At 29.8% G+C, this 18,896-nt stretch overlaps 7 protein-coding genes across 7 annotated transcripts; 6 read left to right on the forward strand and 1 right to left on the reverse strand.

Annotated features, from left to right (window-relative positions):
- Positions 1-969: 969 nt before the first annotated feature.
- LOC124927476 (stress-response A/B barrel domain-containing protein At5g22580-like) lies at positions 970-1,554 on the reverse strand. The gene is made up of 2 exons (XM_047467892.1): positions 1,395-1,554; positions 970-1,316 (listed from the first exon to the last, which is right to left on the reverse strand). The coding sequence occupies exons 1-2, from the start codon at positions 1,511-1,513 to the stop codon at positions 1,094-1,096; spliced, it is 342 nt and encodes a 113-aa protein (XP_047323848.1). The 5' UTR covers positions 1,514-1,554; the 3' UTR covers positions 970-1,093.
- Positions 1,555-8,157: 6,603 nt separating this feature from the next.
- On the forward strand, positions 8,158-9,961 carry LOC124927300. Its single transcript, XM_047467693.1, has 3 exons — positions 8,158-8,245; positions 9,415-9,580; positions 9,669-9,961. Exons 2-3 carry the CDS (start codon positions 9,416-9,418, stop codon positions 9,714-9,716), a joined length of 213 nt encoding a protein of 70 aa, XP_047323649.1. The 5' UTR covers positions 8,158-8,245; position 9,415; the 3' UTR covers positions 9,717-9,961.
- Positions 9,962-10,916: 955 nt separating this feature from the next.
- Positions 10,917-11,580, forward strand: LOC124926715 (auxin-responsive protein SAUR21-like). The gene has a single exon (XM_047466996.1). It carries the CDS (start codon positions 11,001-11,003, stop codon positions 11,286-11,288), a length of 288 nt encoding a protein of 95 aa, XP_047322952.1. The 5' UTR covers positions 10,917-11,000; the 3' UTR covers positions 11,289-11,580.
- Positions 11,581-12,353: 773 nt separating this feature from the next.
- Positions 12,354-13,049, forward strand: LOC124926716 (auxin-responsive protein SAUR21-like). The gene has a single exon (XM_047466997.1). The coding sequence runs from the start codon at positions 12,587-12,589 to the stop codon at positions 12,866-12,868; it is 282 nt and encodes a 93-aa protein (XP_047322953.1). The 5' UTR covers positions 12,354-12,586; the 3' UTR covers positions 12,869-13,049.
- A 1,011-nt stretch (positions 13,050-14,060) lies between these two features.
- LOC124926942 (auxin-responsive protein SAUR21-like) lies at positions 14,061-14,748 on the forward strand. The gene has a single exon (XM_047467276.1). The coding sequence runs from the start codon at positions 14,250-14,252 to the stop codon at positions 14,535-14,537; it is 288 nt and encodes a 95-aa protein (XP_047323232.1). The 5' UTR covers positions 14,061-14,249; the 3' UTR covers positions 14,538-14,748.
- An 868-nt stretch (positions 14,749-15,616) lies between these two features.
- LOC124927584 (auxin-responsive protein SAUR21-like) lies at positions 15,617-16,247 on the forward strand. Its single transcript, XM_047468029.1, has one exon. The coding sequence runs from the start codon at positions 15,783-15,785 to the stop codon at positions 16,062-16,064; it is 282 nt and encodes a 93-aa protein (XP_047323985.1). The 5' UTR covers positions 15,617-15,782; the 3' UTR covers positions 16,065-16,247.
- Positions 16,248-17,019: 772 nt separating this feature from the next.
- Positions 17,020-17,937, forward strand: LOC124927583 (auxin-responsive protein SAUR21-like). Its single transcript, XM_047468028.1, has one exon. It carries the CDS (start codon positions 17,429-17,431, stop codon positions 17,714-17,716), a length of 288 nt encoding a protein of 95 aa, XP_047323984.1. The 5' UTR covers positions 17,020-17,428; the 3' UTR covers positions 17,717-17,937.
- The last annotated feature ends 959 nt before the right edge of the window (positions 17,938-18,896 follow it).

Below are 18,896 nucleotides of genomic sequence, written 5' to 3' on the forward strand. Positions count from 1 at the left end.
ACCAATACTGGTTCTACATTAACCGCTAGTTTGAGTTGTGAACATTTTCAAAAAATAAATATATAGATTAATATTTTAAAATTAGTAATAATAATTGAGCCTGAAGTAAATATTGGTTTGGACATTGCCATTTTTAGGTTGTATTGCATCTCTAGTTGTTCATTCAATTTAGTTTTTTCGAAATTATAAAAATGTAGTGAAAATGAAGAGATACAATTCAATATAATGAAGCATAAATAAAAATTATATATTTTTTTTCCAAAAGTACAAAAATGGCATTTCTCAAATAAACCAATCTTTTTATATGGGTCTCTATAATATACTTGAATTCTCTACATACAAACCTATTGCCATGAACCCTTTAATTATTTCAGTGCAGCTATCAAGGGTGAGGTATCTATTTCAAAAGTTCTAAATTAAAACAAAATATTGTGTTAGCTCAAGTCATAAAGAAAGTGATAGTAGTTAGGGTTCTTAATTAATACTTAGTCTTTTAATTCTATTAATGTCTGAACTATATATTTTACATTAGAAACAATTGCAATGACAATAAGAAATATTCTAGGCTCTCCCAAAGTACAAATTAATCTGGAAGTGGCAAGCAGAGAAATTTATTGTGGGGACCTCCACTTTGGGAGCCTTTTCATCTTTTCTTCTTAAAAGGAATAATTATTAGGTTAAATGTCACCATCAACTTCAAAGAACATCATATATGTTATTTTAAAATCAAATCATCTATAGACAAAATCTCTTCCAATCGTTCTCATTGCTTGTTTCCAAAGATTTTGTATAACCTCATTTGTGATCTTATTGTTGTTGTTGAATATAATATAAGTAACATAGTAATTTTAATAGTTAATTGTGGGTAAATGTAAATAAAAAGAAGTCATATCAACCCATTTTAGGTGGCTCAGTTTAAATCAATTAATGATTAATTATATGCAACTGCAATATGAAATAAAAAAGGGAAGCAGAAACTGGGAAATTAATTAAGGCTGCTCATACAATGATAATAATAATTCATAGAAATGCATACATGAAGTGATCAAGGGAGGCATAACACTTATTATTATTATAGATTGGAATAATAAAATTATGCAGGCGGCGGTGGGGGCGGAGGCGAAGGCGACTTGGATAGAACAACAGGGAAATCGAGGACGACAATCTTTTCGATAACTTGGGAGAAAGTTTCCGAGAATTCGAGGTGCTTGGGGTGGCCAAGGAATGCATTGAACTCATCCTTGCTCTTGAATGTCATCATGAAAGCATGTGTGTATCCTTGCCTTAGCATATCCAAGCTTTCAATGTCTTCTCCCCTGTAATTATTTTAAAATATATAATATATTTATAACTTATATATAATTAATAGAATGATTTAGCTAGCTAGGTGTTACCATTGAAATGATATGACAGATTCAATATCAGAAACAAGCTTCTCCATTCCACTCAAAATCTCATCAAGAACAACTCCTTCCTTGAACTTAGCCACCACCAAGTGCTTGAACTCAGCCATGAATATGATAGATGATATGATCAGGCAAAGGCTGTCACGTTTATTTATGTATTTATAATGGGCTCGATCCATCGATCCATCTCAATTATTTGAAGGAGAGATTTCATGAGTACAGTTGTCATGTGCAAATTTTAAAACAGTCTTTGGCAGCATTGAAAGTCAGTCTCAACTTTATTCAGACACGAATATCTTTCACTGCCTAATAATGTTTTATTCTTTTGTACAAAGCTCCATCTGCACCCGCACCATATCTGCACTAATTAACTCTGTCCCACTCCATGCAATGCATCATGCATGCCCGGCCCCTTTTCTATCTAAATTTTCAAATAATCCAATATATATATAAACTTTTACTTTAACTTAAAATGTTTTAAACACGAGAATGTTATGGATTTTAATGTTGTATAAGTATATATTTGAATAATTAAGCTTTGAATTATTGTCCAACAGAGCCTGAGCCTAGCTAGCTAGCTACTTTGTGTTTGTGTGTGGTGATGGAGTTGTCTTGTGAAAGGTAGTCAAAAAAATTCACTGTATTTATTTCCTTTTAATGGTTGGGTTGGTTGGACATTTTCTCCATGTCTCTACACGTGCTGTGACATATATAATTGCAATTCTTATCTTTAAGGAATCTTGCATAGTAATTGTACAAAATATAGTATTTGCTATTTTCACTTAATTAATTTGCCCATTCATTAAAGAAAATTAATTACTCCCTTAATGTTATTTGATATGCATTATTATGTTATATAAGATTTTTTTTTCCATTTGTATGGTTTCTTGCTAGAATTAGATTTTATTTAATAAAGTTATTATTTTGATATCAATGATCATGATACTACAATGGTATGCCTAAACAGGCTAACCTAGTGGAGTTAGTATTTGATTGAACTAAGTATAAGCATGGAGTTTTTAAATAATAATAATAAATACAAACATGTTCTCTCTTAAACTCAAAACGTTTTCAATAAAATCGAACGCATGAACGCATGACCGTTTGGTCTCTTAAATAAAATACAAATTTCATAATAAGTGAGTGAGATTATGATTTTTTTTTTTTGAAGTTTTACATTTCAACCTAATTTATCTAGTATTCAAATCATTTAAATTCAGAATTTATTTTGTAAGGTAAGTTAGCACATCCCAATAATCAAGTATGTCTTTTAAGTTGAATATTAGATGGAATTATATGTAATTTTTATTTTTTTTAACACTTTTTAAAAATAATATAAAAATGTATAATAACTTATTGTCAAAATTAACTTGGTTAGTTATTTTCTTTATAAATTTATTGACAATATATGAAGTGTTCAAAATTCAAAATATATATAATTGGTCATAAAAAAATAGGTATTTCTAGGCAAATACATACCTTACATCACCATGACACTAGATAACACAATACACATAACCAAGGACGAATCCAAAAAAAATCTCAAATTAAAAATATTATAGGTTAGAAAAAAAAAATTAAGTTAAGAAAACGTGAGAAGTTAAATTTATTAGGTTTTAAATAAGAAAAAACTAATTATATAAATAAAAAAAATATGAAAATTTAATTTAGTAGATTTTAACCTAGTTTTGTGAGAATATAAGAAAAGAAAACAAAACATGAAAATAATAAAAAGAAAAATAATACAAAATCGTGGTAAAAACAGATTACTCGAGACGACAATTATAGAATATTAATGCCTATAAATCGTTTTGGAAAAATAAATAATATATCAATTAAATTTCGAACCAAATCAATATTTTAACTTATTCAAATTTTAAAATAGTTTAAAATTAAGAAATGTAAAATATTATTTTACCCTTATATTTATATAAATTATTATTTTAATCTGTAATTTGTATTATTAATTATATTAAAATTAATAAAAAATTAATATATATTTATATTGTTTTAAAAAATTTAACCTGGGTTATAACCCAACTTTACCCGCTAGGTAACTCTGTCGTAATAATAACATTTTAATTTAGTTAGAATATTTAAAAAAAAAACTAGTAGATAGATTTTAATCAAATTCATATTCATGTATAATTTGTGAATCAAAATTTATTCCTTTCTTAGTGAAAATTAATTTTATTTATATTGTCATTATATTTAAATTAAATGATGTTGTGATTTAAAAAATCAAATTAGATTTGAGTAGATGGGGTTGTATGTTATTTTGATATTTGATGAAATAAATAAAATAAAATAAAGCAAGGGAATGATTTGAAGAAAAGAAAATGGAATCCGACAATGCGTACGAACAATACAAACACCATCATACGCCTTCACGTGCGGCAGGGAACTTCCAATTACCACCCATTCATTTTCACCCATTTCCAATGTAGATTTTCATTTTTTTTTTAAATTCACATTTTCAAAATTTTACTAACTTATTTAAAAATGATATATTTTTTTTAATATATTTAAATTTTGAATTAAATGCTCATATTTATTATTATTGTGTAATTTGCTAAGTTTGGATGCTCAATATAGTTCTAAAATTTATAAAGACCAAAATTGGGTACAAAAATGTATAAATTCATATAATTAAGGTAATGTGTTTGAGTCTCATATTTTACTATTTTAAAAAAACAAATAAGGAGTTCTGAAAGTTACATGAGTATTTTAATTATAATTCCAAAAATAAAATAAAAACTTACCGACATACGGATACAGAACATATGGGTTAGGCCCACCCAGAATTTTGAAATTTTTATAGGACCAAAATAACAAATTAATGCTCATTATTGTGGGTTAAGGATAATTTGGGATTTTTTTTTTTAATTTTACAATTTGAGACTTTTTATTAGATTCAATTATAATTTGGGACCTTTTCTTTTTAACTTCATAATTTAAGGCTCCTTATTATCGTCAATTACAACTTAGGACATATTCTTTCGAACTTCATAATTTAAAATTTTGATTATCAAGTTCATACAAAATGAAGTTTTCTCCCCGCGGACATAAACGTCAGTGAAAAAAATGTATTAAGTGATATTTATAATTAATGACATCTATCTAAATGTCACATATTTTTTTATAATAAATGTCAATTCATTAAAAATAAAAATTGAAATAGAAAACACTACCATCATCCCAACTCAAATTAAACTCTATCCCCGACTACATCTCTTGCACCCTAGTTATACTCCCTTACCATTTACTTCGCAACGCTCGACTACCCTCATCCTATCTTGACTCCCCTCGTCTTTATATCACGATGAAATAAAGTTGAGTCGAGTTTAAGGCATTTAGAATTATGTGTCACTATTAAAATTTTAATTATAAATACCACGTACTACATTTGACGGACGTTCATGTCCGTTAGGGTAAAACTTTATTTTGTACCAACCTGACAATGCGGAGTTTCAAATTGTGAGTCTCAAAATAAGAGGTCTTAAATTACCATTAACCCAATAAAAAACCTTAAATTATAAGGTTAAGAAGAGATTCCAACTTGTAATTTACCTCCATCAAAAAATCTAATTATGAAATTAAAAAACCAGGTCCAAATTACAAATAACTCCTAAGTCCCAATCTATTATTTGGATATAGAAAGAGAGAGGGTTTGAGAGATTACTATTTGGTTGAGATTTAGGAAGATGGATGGATACGATTAGAGCTTGCTTAATTTTTTAATTTTATTTGAGTTATTAGATAAAAAAAAGTTTTGAATTTCTTTTATAATATTTTACTCTTTAAATATATGAGATAGAAAATGAGAGAATATATTAAATGAATAATATTTTATTATTTCAGGAATAAAATATTAAATGAATAATATTTTATTATTTTATACCTTATATGTTTTCACCTAAGAAAGATGGAGCGCGAGGATGTTTTTAATCCGATCAAGGCATCAAGGCTAGCATATTTCCTCGGTGTAATTTGACTTTTTTTTTTTTCTTGGTTTTTTTAGTGATAGGAATTATATTGTTAAGACGAAAATTCCAGATTCATATTATAACTATGATGATTTAATAAAAACCCTAAATAAGTCTAAGGCCTTGTTTTTGTAAGTTTTTTTTTTTAATTTCTATCCAGTCACTTTTCAAATCAATCACTTCTTATTTATTCAATTATTTAAAATAATTTCCAAAAAAACTAAAATACCTTTTTTATTTTAAATTTATATTTTAAATATTAAATATTTAAAGGAAAAAGATGAAAAATTATAATTAATTAGAAGGGTAAATAAAGAAAAAAGAAAAATTATTATTTTAATATTAAAATAATACATACGGCTGTTTGTAATAATTATTTGGGTTTTTTTAAAAACTCAAATCCAAACGACACACAAGAATTCTCTAAGGTATACTATACAATTATACCTCTTTATTTCATTTTTTTGATAAAATTTCATAAAATATTTAATATCAAACAAGTTCTAGATGTATTAATTATTATTATCTCGTTTGTATATAATAATTATTTGGGTGATAATTATTTTTATGATTTGTTTATATGATTATCTTAAAAATTTTATAATTTGTGGGTATTTTTTATTTCTCAAATTATGTTTATTTATTTTATGTATAATAATAATTTATAATAAATAATTAACTCATTAAAACAATTAACATAAATGTATTACCGTTATAAATATATTATAATCTTTTAAAAATAATAAAAGCAATATTATCTTTTATCTAGTGGGTAATTTTTTAAATCACATTATTGTACATATTTGGTTAGTTTGATTCAGTTTATTCTCAATTTATTTCGCTTATTCGCACGTGTATATTTTGATATTATCTTACTTTATTTAATCGTCAAATTTATGTATATTTGATTAACTTTATACGCTTAACTTACTTATTTTTTATATTTATAATATTATATATATATATATATATACAATGTTATATATATTTATTAATTTAGTTTTAAATATTAATAAATAGTTTAAATTAAAAAATAGTATATTTGAAAATAAATTATAATATATTATTTTTTATAAATTTTTGTTAATATATAATTTTAAATATGAATAAATGACTTAATTTAAATAAATTATATTTTAAAATAAATTAGATGAATATATTAATTTTATAAATATATAATTTTAAATATATTTAATATAATATATATATATATATATAAATATTTAATAATATTTTAAAATTCATAATCTCCTTTCTCTCACTATTATTTTAGACATGGATTAATTCTCTTAATTGTAATAAGTACTTTAATATAATTAATTAAGACTAGTTTGATTTTTAAAAATTATAATTATAAATTAAAAAATATTATAGTGTATTTATATTTAATATTTTGTTTAATTATTTTATATGTTAAGATATATATTATAAATAATAAATAAAAATATATTCAAATGTATATTTTATTATAATAATAATTTTATAAAAAAATTAAAAATAAATAAAATAAATGAGAGATAATGAATAAAATATTTAGAAAGAGATTAAATAAAAAAATGAAAATTAATAAAATGAGATTATAAGTTTAAATTTGAATGAAGTAGAGATAAAATTAAGTTTAAACACAAAATGTGTTTTGTTATAATTTCTTTTTATGTGAATTTATTAGTCAAAATTACTATAGCAGCTTGTTACTTTGAACGAGATAATTGTTTTTTATTTTTCGACTTTTACGTGAATATTTGGAAAAAAAATTTAAGCTTACCTGACAACAATTTCTGTATTTTCCTGCGACATAAATGTATAGAGATTGGTAAGGCTTAAATTTTAAACTCATGTGAGTGTGAGAAATTGAGATAGAGACCATAAATGAAACAACGTATTCATACAAAATAACTAGTCATTTAAAAAACTCTTATTTTATCAACTCACCATTATAATTATTTATATATTTAAAAAAATAACAAATAAAATCTAATTAAAAATAATTATATTTTATATAAAAAATATGAATTAAATAAGTTTAATTTATGATTTGAAGAATGTTTTTATTTATTTTTTTATTTATTTAATTATTCTCTTATCCAAGGTGGATTGTTTGAATTAATTGAATATTAGTTTAACTTGCTCATTCAAAATCATTATAAATTTTAGAATCTCAACTTAGATAAATAATTAAAATCAATATTTATCACATAACTTTTCATTCTATTCACATCACTTAATTTATTAACAAAAATAATAATAAAATTAAAAATATTTATAACTTTAAATAATTATTTTTTAAAAAAAATCAAAAATTATAAAATTATTTTACAAATTAAAATCAATTTTTGTAATCATTTAAATATATTATAAAAATTAAAAACTATTTTTTAACATTATAAAATTAAAACATTATAAAATTATATTTTTAAAATCTAATCTCTTATAAAAAAAAATAATATTTATTTAGAATAAAATATAAATATAAAATAATTCATAAATAAATAAATAAATGAAGAATTTGATATCATTTTTCTCATCTATATATATAATGATGTTTAATTTTTAAAGTGTTCGGATTGCGGGGTCGAGAGCTGTGGTTAATTTGGATATATGTGAGAGTAAATGGATACTTGGATCGAATAGTAGGTTGACCGTTCATAAAAATTTTATCGTAATATTTTTTTCACGGTTTTTTATATTATTACTCGTGTAAATACACGTTATACATGATAGTTTAAACTAATTACTTATATATAAAAAAAAAAAGAGCTCCCTCCATTGTCAACCCTTTGTCTAACCGGATATCCGAAACTAACATTAACAATTTTCATCTCTTATCGTCAAATTTCAGCAAGAACGAACGAGGTATGTAAAAAAATCGTCCGATCTCATCTTTCATACATTTGATTGATCCGTACTGAAAATGGATATGTCATATCATGTTTATGTTCAAAGAAAAGAAATGTATTGTTGGATCTGGATAATAAACTTTGTTTAGTCTTCTTGTATTCTAATTACTTTGTGGAACTTGGATCTCCGATCAAATTTGAACCCGTAGATGGATTAACCTATCTATCCTTTATTAATTAATCAATCAATCTGTCTGAGGGTCTTGGATTTCCTTCGATTCCACATCCCAGCAATTGTCATCTCTACTCTTAGTCTTAGCCAAAGATAGTGATTACTGGGCCAAGTCAGTCTGGGATTCTATGTCTATATCTTGTATTTGCATTTCCTTGTCAAGTAGTAGATAATTGATGAAGTAGATAGTGCACTTGAAGATCAAACAAATTGTTAACAAACTTTTACACTTTTCTTTGTTTTGGAGAAATGATCAAATGTGCCCTTTTTTGTGGTACTGATCTTTGATCAAAACATACAAGGAAAGTCATCTTGTAGATTATTCTAACCATAAACAGTATTGCTTGTTTAACCCCCTTTTTGAAGCCCCCCAGAACAGTGTGAAGTGATGATGTAACTTAGAACTAGCTTATAAACATTAATCCTTATGGGGTTGAAAATTAAAACTTCAATCTGAAGTGATATGTCTTTAGGATTGTTATAATGCAAAGGAGCTTAATTTCAGTGTCCATTACTCTAAGAAGACCAAAATCAATTACTTGTTGAAGGTTTGATACTTCTTTTCTTAATAAGATTCAATTGTTCATTCATGTAAAACATGCCTCTCTGATTTTTTAGCAGTCTTGGAAAGTTGTTATTCTCTTCCATGAGAAACTACAATATAAGATGGGTGCATATTTACTGACATCTATTCTGTGTTACAAATCAATCATCTTGAGTTTTACTTTCACTTCAGATGTTATTAGTTCTGCTTATGTGAAAACAAATCAGAAATTTGTCGTGCTAAACTTGGATTCTGATTTGATCAAGTGTATTTGCAAACTAAAAAATGAAAACAATTTAGTGCTTAGAGCCTGTGAGTTGATTTTATATTTGCAATCAAGAAGATTTTGTGAAGAGATGATTTCTCATCTCCCATTAAATGACAACATTGGATAATATGATACATACAGGATGTCGTCAGCACCAGAGGAACCATTCAGGCCAAGAGAGAAGCTTTTTGAAAAACAAAAGTACTTCCAAAACATCTCAAAGCATACTTACCTGAAAGGCCCATTTGATAAGATCACTTCTGTTGCCATCCCAGCAGCCTTTGCAGCAACTTCCCTTTTTCTAATTGTGAGCAATTAGTCTGTTTACCATATTTTTTAAAGCTGTCTTGGGACTAATTTTGATGTTTTTGTTTATTGGTAAAAAATATCCGCAGGGACGAGGGATCTATAACATGTCTCATGGCATCGGGAAGAAAGAATGAATGAAAACTAGCATGACTCTCTTCTGTTGGTGGCTTCTTAACTTTGCTTTATTATATAATACAGGAGGTTATATGATTTGTTTTGTTTTGATTCTAGATTATGTGTAATAATAACTAAATTAGCTGCATACTCATTGCGTGCTACAGATTCCTGGCATATTTTGTCTACTTTTGTTAAGATTGCTCTCTTGATTTGTTCTTTGAGCCTCATGGTCATTAATAAAATGATTTTCATTGGTATTTCATTCTTTTGACTAAACACTTTCGAATAATTCATTGAGTTCCTCGATTAGCTAGTTTCTCCAATTTTACAGTTTCCTAATTCATCTATCAACCATAAAATAAATCTCGAACTGTAAAGTTTTATTCTAGTCAGTTTTCAAGGACTTATCTGTTAATCTTCAAAGGGATAATTTTATAATCTAATCAATCAAGTAAATCTTTCTGCAACAATGGAACAGGGGAAGTCTATAAATAAAACTTGACCATTCATCTTTCATATGAAGTATATAGAATTTGAATCTCCACTTGTTGCAATAAATACCCGACTTCTCTAATTCCCTTTGTTAACTAGATTTTATTATTTTGTCACCTTAACCACATATCAAGAACCCTAGAATTAACTTTTCAACAATGGAGTTTTAGTTTACAATTTGCAGACACAAATTGCTAATTATGTATATATGTAGAGAGAGGCAGGACGTCCTGCGAGTTTGTAGAAATGTGCATTTTTATTTTGTGTTGCTGACATACATCAGTATGACTGGCATATTAAGAAATTCCAATCCATAAGCTTAGTTTTATTAATAATATGTTGGCCCCTATCATCTAAATCAACTGTCTCCTAATGCCAGTTGGTGTCTCAGCAGCACAACCCAAGCTATAAAATCACCCTTTGTTTATACATCTGTCACATATCTCTTTCTTCCTTATCTAGAAGTCTTTTCATACTATAGACTATAACTCCAAGCCTTCAACAATACAAGTCCTCTCTGATTCTTGCAAGTTTGAAGAAGTCCTTACCCAAAGACAAAGCCATGTGATCTTTATTTCTTTAATTTGTTGGGCCACAGAAGCTGGCTTCCATATATTCTTTAACTTACTGTTGTGGACAAGACCATGTGATGCACCTTCCCTTGCCTTGCTCTTCCTCTATATATTTGTTGAACTCTGATAGTCTAAGATCAAGCTTCTTCTTCTCATTCAAGTGTTCTGCTCTTACAAGTAAAGCATTCTTACATCAAAATTCCATCTTTTCTTTAACAAATAGCAATTGTCTAAAATATGGGAATTCGTTTGCCAATCATTTTTCAAGCCAAGAGTGCAATTCGAAGGGCTCTATCTACTGCAACAGCTTCGGAAGTACCCAAAGGATATCTTGCTGTTTACGTGGGGGAAAATGAGAGGAAACGCCACGTAGTTCCCATATCATATCTAAGCCATCCTTCATTCCAGAGACTGTTAAGACATGCAGAAGAGGAGTTCGGATTTGATCATCCAATGGGCGGTCTGACAATTCCTTGCAGAGAAGAAACCTTCATTGGCATAACTTGCAGCTTGACTTGCTCATAAGAAGTACATCAAAGAACAAAAACTCACAACTAACATGAAGACTTCTAGCTCGAATGACAACAAAGCTTGATCTCAGCAGTTTTGGGATATATATTTTTTTCTGGGTCAACTCCAGTTTGTAGTATAACAAAATTAATTCTTCCTGTAAGAAATGAATGTACATAAAAAGTCTCATTATACTTGCAAGATGAAAAAGGTCGAGGATTAAAATTTAATTTTGTTGGCTTTATTCCAAATTTGTCATCTTCCTTTTCTCCCTTACTTATCAATTTGAATCTGGCAATGGAGTAAAGACAATGTTCTAAGTAAAATGATTTATGCAAATACAACATATAGATATAAAGAAACAAAGCAACAACTTTTATTTGGCCTTAACAGAGTTTGAACAAAACTGACACAGATATTATTCATTATGAATTTCAGCATACTAGAGCAGGAGAATACATGTTAGCATAAACTTGAAGCTAATTGTTGAAGATGAATATATGGCAGCTCATGTAGGAAGAAATTAACTCGAATTCACACTTGCGCCAAATATTAAAAAGAGAAAATAATTGAGTGCCTACTATTGCTCTAACTTATACAAGGGGAAGCTATTACTTGACAAAACTAAAGACATAACCAGTAAGTAGTCTGGTACAAGTTTATGGTCATTCATGCATATGATGATATGCATAATCATATCTCATAAGGTGATATTATTAGCGCCCTAATATATATTACATACTTGATGCCTTTCTCGTCCATCCTAGAAATGGGATGACAGTATGTTTTCTTGACACCATTAAGGCATTACTGTTTTGGGGATTTTTATTCATTGATAGACCATTATATTCTGAAGGGGACTTGCCAAGGCTTCAATAAAGGCATATCATTAATGCAGATAGTTTCTGACCTCTCAAATTCGGAAATTTTAAGCATTGGACAAATCCATGTGAACCTTATATAACTGTCACCACCCAATCATCTTAATGTGGATATTAGACTATTAACACCCTCCACATAGTCTTTTAAACAGGCCTATATATTTCTTCATTCCTGTCAGGAGGGTAAGCTACAACTATCGGTTCCACATATAATAATAAATTGTTAGACAAGTCCATGTGATGTTCTCATGATATGTGTTCTTCAGTGGACCAAACTGCTCCTCACCAATTGATATTCAATAATGAACTCAGACCAATGCATTATTACCTCTGCATATATATCTCACCCAGCAACACATTCCAACCATCAAACTTCATCTTTTTCATAAACAATCAGTTCCTTCAATACCAAAGACTATCAAGTCTGAAATCATGGGTTTTCGCTTGCCAGTGATTGTTCAAGCCAAGAACACAATGCGTAGGGCTCTATCTACTCCAAAATCTTTCGATGTACCCAAAGGCCATCTTGCAGTATATGTTGGAGAAACAGAGAGGAAACGCTACATTGTTCCAATTTCATACTTGAAGCATCCATATTTTCAGAGCTTGCTGAACAAAGCAGAAGACGAGTTTGGGTTTGATCACCCAATGGGTGGTCTTACAATTCCCTGCACAGAAGAAGATTTTATTGATATCACCAGCAGCTTGAATTAATGACCAGATGCAAAAACAAGACTGAAAGTATAGTTCTAACACCTAACAAGAGAAACTTAGTTCAACATTTTTTTGTTCCAGTCTACTTTCATGACACTGAGAGTCAAATACAATATAGATGTATACACTTGTATCATTACTCTTTTGCAAGAAGATTATATAGAATTTGAATCTCTTTCAATTGCATAAGACTCTCACTTATATAATTTATTTTCTTGGTTGGGTTTTATAGATTGACACCATAACCACATATAAAGAAAACATTTCATAGAATTGAGATTAGATGAGAAGAGAGAAGCCTAATTTCTAGCACAATCTCTAGCATTCTGTTAGCCATTCAAATCAAGTATATTTATAAATTAAGGGTCTATGTAATCACAATTTCATAACTTTCTTCACAGAAAAAAGAAAAGAAAAGAAAAGGAAGAACTGATATCCACTCTCTTTTGATTCAATATGGTTTATAAACTCTAAGCGCAAAAGAAAACAAATATGGTTTATAAACTGGAAATTTTCTAACTTTATCTTTCACAAGCTAGTATTGTATCATGCAATTAAAATGTTTTGAGATAGAAGTTGAATCGTCGATATGAGAATTGGTACAGCGACATAGCTGACTCGGAAAATCCTTTTGGCTTTGAAATCCTTTGCAAAAACAAACAGATCAGCTGCTGACTGTTGCAATAACGCGTTTGCTGCATTGTAATAAAGATTATCTTTCAGGTGGCTCCTCCGCCAGCAATCTTAACTGAGTGTACTTTTTGTTAAACATTACAAGTACCAGTAACTATCCTTTGATTCTATATATGACTGCAACTTGACCTAATAATAAGTTGTCATCTAATTAATCAACTGTCCTAATGCCAGTTGGTGTCTCAGCACACCCCAAACCATAATGACCCTTCGTTTACCTGACCAACATGATCGATTATAATAATATATACATCTGTCACCTCATTCCTCTCTCTCTCTCTCTCTCTCTTCCTTATCTTAAAGTCTTTCCAACTCCAAGCCTTCAACAATAAAAGTCCTATCTATATCTTGTCAGTTTGAAGAAGTCCTCATCCAAAGACAAAGCCATGTGTTCTTTACTTCTTTGCTTTGTTGGGCCAGGAAAGCTGGCTTCTATTATTCTTTACTGTTGAATGTGTTGCGGGCAAGTCCATGTGATGCACCAAATCTGGTGTCTGTGTCTCTATCAATGGACTTATCATGTCAGTGAAGGCAACCATTGCTCTTTCTCTATTATATTTGTTGAACTTTGATAGTCTAAGATCAAAACATCTTCTTCTCTTTCAAGTGTTCTGCTCTTACAAGTTCTAAGAATCATTCTAACATCAAAATCCCATCTTTTCTTTAACAAAAAACAATCATCTCAAATATGGGAATTCGTTTGCCAATCATTGTTCAAGCCAAGAATGCAATTCGAAGGGCTCTATCTACTCCAACAACTTCAGAAGTACCCAGAGGATATCTTGCTGTATATGTGGGGGAAGAAGAGAGGAAACGCCACGTAGTGCCCATATCATATCTAAGCCATCCTTCATTCCAGAGATTGTTAAGACATGCAGAAGAGGAGTTCGGATTTGACCATCCAATGGGCGGTCTGACAATTCCTTGCAGAGAAGAAATCTTTGTTGGCATAACCTGCAACTTGACTTGCTCATAATAAGCACCAAAGAACAGAAGCTCCTAACTGGCATGAAGATTTCTAACTTGAATGACAACAAAGCTTGATCTCAACAGTTTTGAGATTTATAATTTTTTCTGGGTCAACTCCAGTTTGTAATATAACAGAAGTCTTCCAGTAGAAATCAATGTACATAGAAAGCCTCATTATACTTGCAAGATGAAGACAATTGAGAATTACAAATTAATTTGTTTGGCTTCCTTCCAAATTTACCATCTTTATTTTACTCCCTAGTCCCTTACCTATTAATATGAATCTGGCAATGAATTTATGCACAAAGAAACACGGAAGAAACTTGTATTTGGACTTGACAGAGTTTGAGCAAACCTGACACAGATATTATTGATATGATTTTAGCATAATAGAGCAATTATGGATTTACTACTAATAAGAGAATGACATTAACTTCATGCAACTGTTGATGATAAATATATTGACAGCTGATGTGGGAAATTAACTAGATTTAACACTTGCATCAAATATTAAAAGAGAAAAATAATTCAATGCCTACACTTACTCTAACTTGTATGAGGGGAAGCAATTACTTGACAAAACTAAAAACATAACCAGTAAGTAGTCTGGTAAAAGTTTATGGTCACTCATGCATATGATGATATGCATAAACATATCTCATAAGATGATATTATTAGCGCCCTAATATATATTACATACTTGATGCCTTTCTCCTCCATCCTAGAAATGGGATGACAGTACGTTTTCTTGACACCATTAAGGCATTACTGTTTTGGGGTTTTTTATTCATTGATAGACCATTATATTCTGAAGGGGACTTGCTAAGGGTTCAATAAAGGCATATCATTAATACAGATAGTTTATGACCTCTCAAATTTGGAAATTTTAAGCATTGGACAAATCCATGTGAACCTTATATAACTGTCACCACCCAATCATCTTAATGTGGATATTAGACTATTAACACCCTCCACATAGTCTTTTAAACAGACCTATATATTTCTTCATTCCTGTCAGGAGGGTAAGCTACAACTATCGGCTCCACAAATATAAATTGTTAAACAAGTCCATGTGATGTTCTTCAGTGGACCAAATTGCTCCTCACCAATTGATATTCAATACAGAACTCAGACCAATGCATTATTACCTCTGCATATATATCTCACCCAGCAACACAATCCAACCATCAAACTTCATCTTGTTCATAAACAATCAGTTCCTTCAATACCAAAGACTATAAAGTCTGAAATCATGGGTTTTCGCTTGCCAGTGATTGTTCAAGCCAAGAACACGATGCGTAGAGCTCTATCTACTCCAAAATCTTTCGATGTACCCAAAGGCCATCTTGCAGTATATGTTGGAGAAACAGAGAGGAAACGCTACATCGTTCCAATTTCATACTTGAAACATCCATTTTTTCAGAGCTTGCTGAACAAAGCAGAAGACGAGTTTGGGTTTGATCACCCAATGGGTGGTCTTACAATTCCCTGCGCAGAAGAAGATTTTATTGATATCACCAGCAGCTTGAATTAATGACCAGATGCAAAAACAAGACTGAAAGTATAGTTCTAACACAACTAACAAGAGAAAATTAGCTCAACATTTTTTTGTTCCAGTCTACTTTCATGACACTGAGAGTCAAATACAATATAGATGTATACACTTGTATCATTACTCTTTTGCAAGAAGATTATATAGAATTTGAATCTCTTTCAATTGCATAAAACTCTCACTTATATAATTTATTTTCTTGGTTGGGTTTCATAGATTGACACCATACCCACATATAAAGAAAACATTTCATAGAATTGAGATTAGAGGAGAAGAGAGAAGCCTAATTTCTAGCACAATCTCTAGCAATCTGTTATCAATTCAAATCAAGTATATTTATACATTAGGGGTCTATGTAATCAAAATTTCATAATTTTCTTCACAGAAAAAAAAAGAAAAGGAAGAACTGATATCCACTCTCTTTTGATTCAATATGGTTTATAAACTCTAAGCGCAAAAGAAAACAAATCTGGTTTATAAACTGGAAATTGTCTAACTTTATCTTTAACAAGCTAGTATTGTATCATGCAATTAAAATGTTTTGAGATAGAAGTTGAATCGTCGATATGAGTATTGGTACAGCGACATAGCTGACTCGGAAAATCTTTTTGACTTTGAAATCCTTTGCAAAAACAAACAGATCAGCTGCTGACTGTTGCAATAACGCGTTTGCTGCATTGTAATAAAGATTATCTTTCAGGTGGCTCCTCCGCCAGCAATCTTAACTGAGTGTACATTTTGTTAAACATTACAAGTACCAGTAACTATCCTTTGATTCTATATATGACTGCAACTTGACCTAATAATAAGTTGTCATCTAATTAATCAACTGTCCTAATGCCAGTTGGTGTCTCAGCACACCCCAAACCATAATGACCATTCATTTACCTGACCAACATGATCGATTATAATAATATATACATCTGTCACCTCATTCCTCTCTCTCTCTCTTCCTTATCTTAAAGTCTTTCCAACTCCAAGCCTTCAACAATAAAAGTCCTATCTATATCTTGTCAGTTTGAAGAAGTCCTCATCCAAAGACAAAGCCATGTGTTCTTTACTTCTTTGCTTTGTTGGGCCAGGAAATCTGGCTTCTATTATTCCTTACTGTTGAATGTGTTGTGGGCAAGTCCATGTGATGCACCAAATCTGGTGTCAGTGTCTCTATCAATGGACTTATCATGTCAGTGAAGGCAACCATTGCTCTTTCTCTATATATTTGTTGAACTTTGATAGTCTAAGATCAAAACATCTTCTCTTTCAAGTGTTCTGCTCTTACAAGTTCTAAGAATCATTCTAACATCAAAATCCCATCTTTTCTTTGACAAAAAACAATCATCTCAAATATGGGAATTCGTTTGCCAATCATTGTTCAAGCCAAGAATGCAATTCGAAGGGCTCTATCTACTTCAACAACTTCAGAAGTACCCAGAGGATATCTTGCTGTATATGTGGGGGAAGAAGAGAGGAAACGCCACGTAGTGCCCATATCATATCTAAGCCATCCTTCATTCCAGAGATTGTTAAGACATGCAGAAGAGGAGTTCGGATTTGACCATCCAATGGGTGGCCTGACAATTCCTTGCAGAGAAGAAATCTTTGTTGGCATAACCTGCAACTTGACTTGTTCATAATAAGCACCAAAGAACAGAAGCTCCTAACTGGCATAAAGATTTCTAACTTGAATGACAACAAAGCTTGATCTCAACAGTTTTGGGATATATATTTTTTTCTGGGTCAACTCCGGTTTGTAATATAACACAAGTCTTCCAGTAGAAATCAATGTACATAGAAAGTCTCATTATACTTGCAAGATGAAGACAGTTGAGAATTAAAAATTAATTTCTTTGGCTTCCTTCCAAATTTATCATCTTTATTTTACTCTCTAGTCCCTTACCTATTAATATGAATCTGGCAATGAATTTATGCACAAAGAAACACGGAAGAAACTTGTATTTGGACTTGACAGAGTTTGAGCAAACCTGACACAGATATTATTGATATGATTTTAGCATAATATAGCAATTATGGATTTACTACTAATAAGAGAATGACATTAACTTGATGCAACTGTTGATGATGAATATATTGACAGCTGATGTAGGAAATTAACTAGATTTAACACTTGCATCAAATATTAAAAGAGAAAAATAATTCAATGCCTACAATTACTCTAACTTGTATGAGGGGAAGCAATTACTTCACAAAACTATAAACATAACCAGTAAGTAGTCTGGTACAAATTTGTTCCAATATTCATATTGTTTTTTTTTTAAAAAAGGTCAACTTTTATTAAAATGATCGCAAGATACGTTCAAACGTTACAAAGGTGAAGGAAATCCAATATTCATATATCTAAATTCAAGTTCCCTTGGCAAACAGGGTTTATCAGGTGTTCTGCCATTATATTCTGAAAGGGACTTGCCATGGGTACAATGAAGGCATATCATTGTTTAACACTAATACAGATAGTTTCCGACCTCCAAATTCGGTAATTTTAAGCATTGGACAAAGCCATGTGATCCTTACATAACTGTCACCGCCAAATCAATTTAATGTAAATATTACACTACTAAAAACTTTAACATCCTCCACATAGTTTTCTAAACAAGCCTATATATCTTATTTCCTGTCAGGAGGGTAAGCTACAACTACCGGTTCCACATATAATAATAAATTTTGTTAGACAAATCCATGTGATGTTCCCATGATGTGTGTTCTTCAGTGGATCAAATTGCTCTTTACCAACTGATATTTAATAAAGAAATCAGACCAATGCATTATTAACTCTACATATATATATCACCCAGCAAC

Source organism: Impatiens glandulifera, chromosome 2 (genome assembly GCF_907164915.1).
Source record: "Impatiens glandulifera chromosome 2, dImpGla2.1, whole genome shotgun sequence".
NCBI classification, from domain to species: domain Eukaryota; kingdom Viridiplantae; phylum Streptophyta; class Magnoliopsida; order Ericales; family Balsaminaceae; genus Impatiens; species Impatiens glandulifera.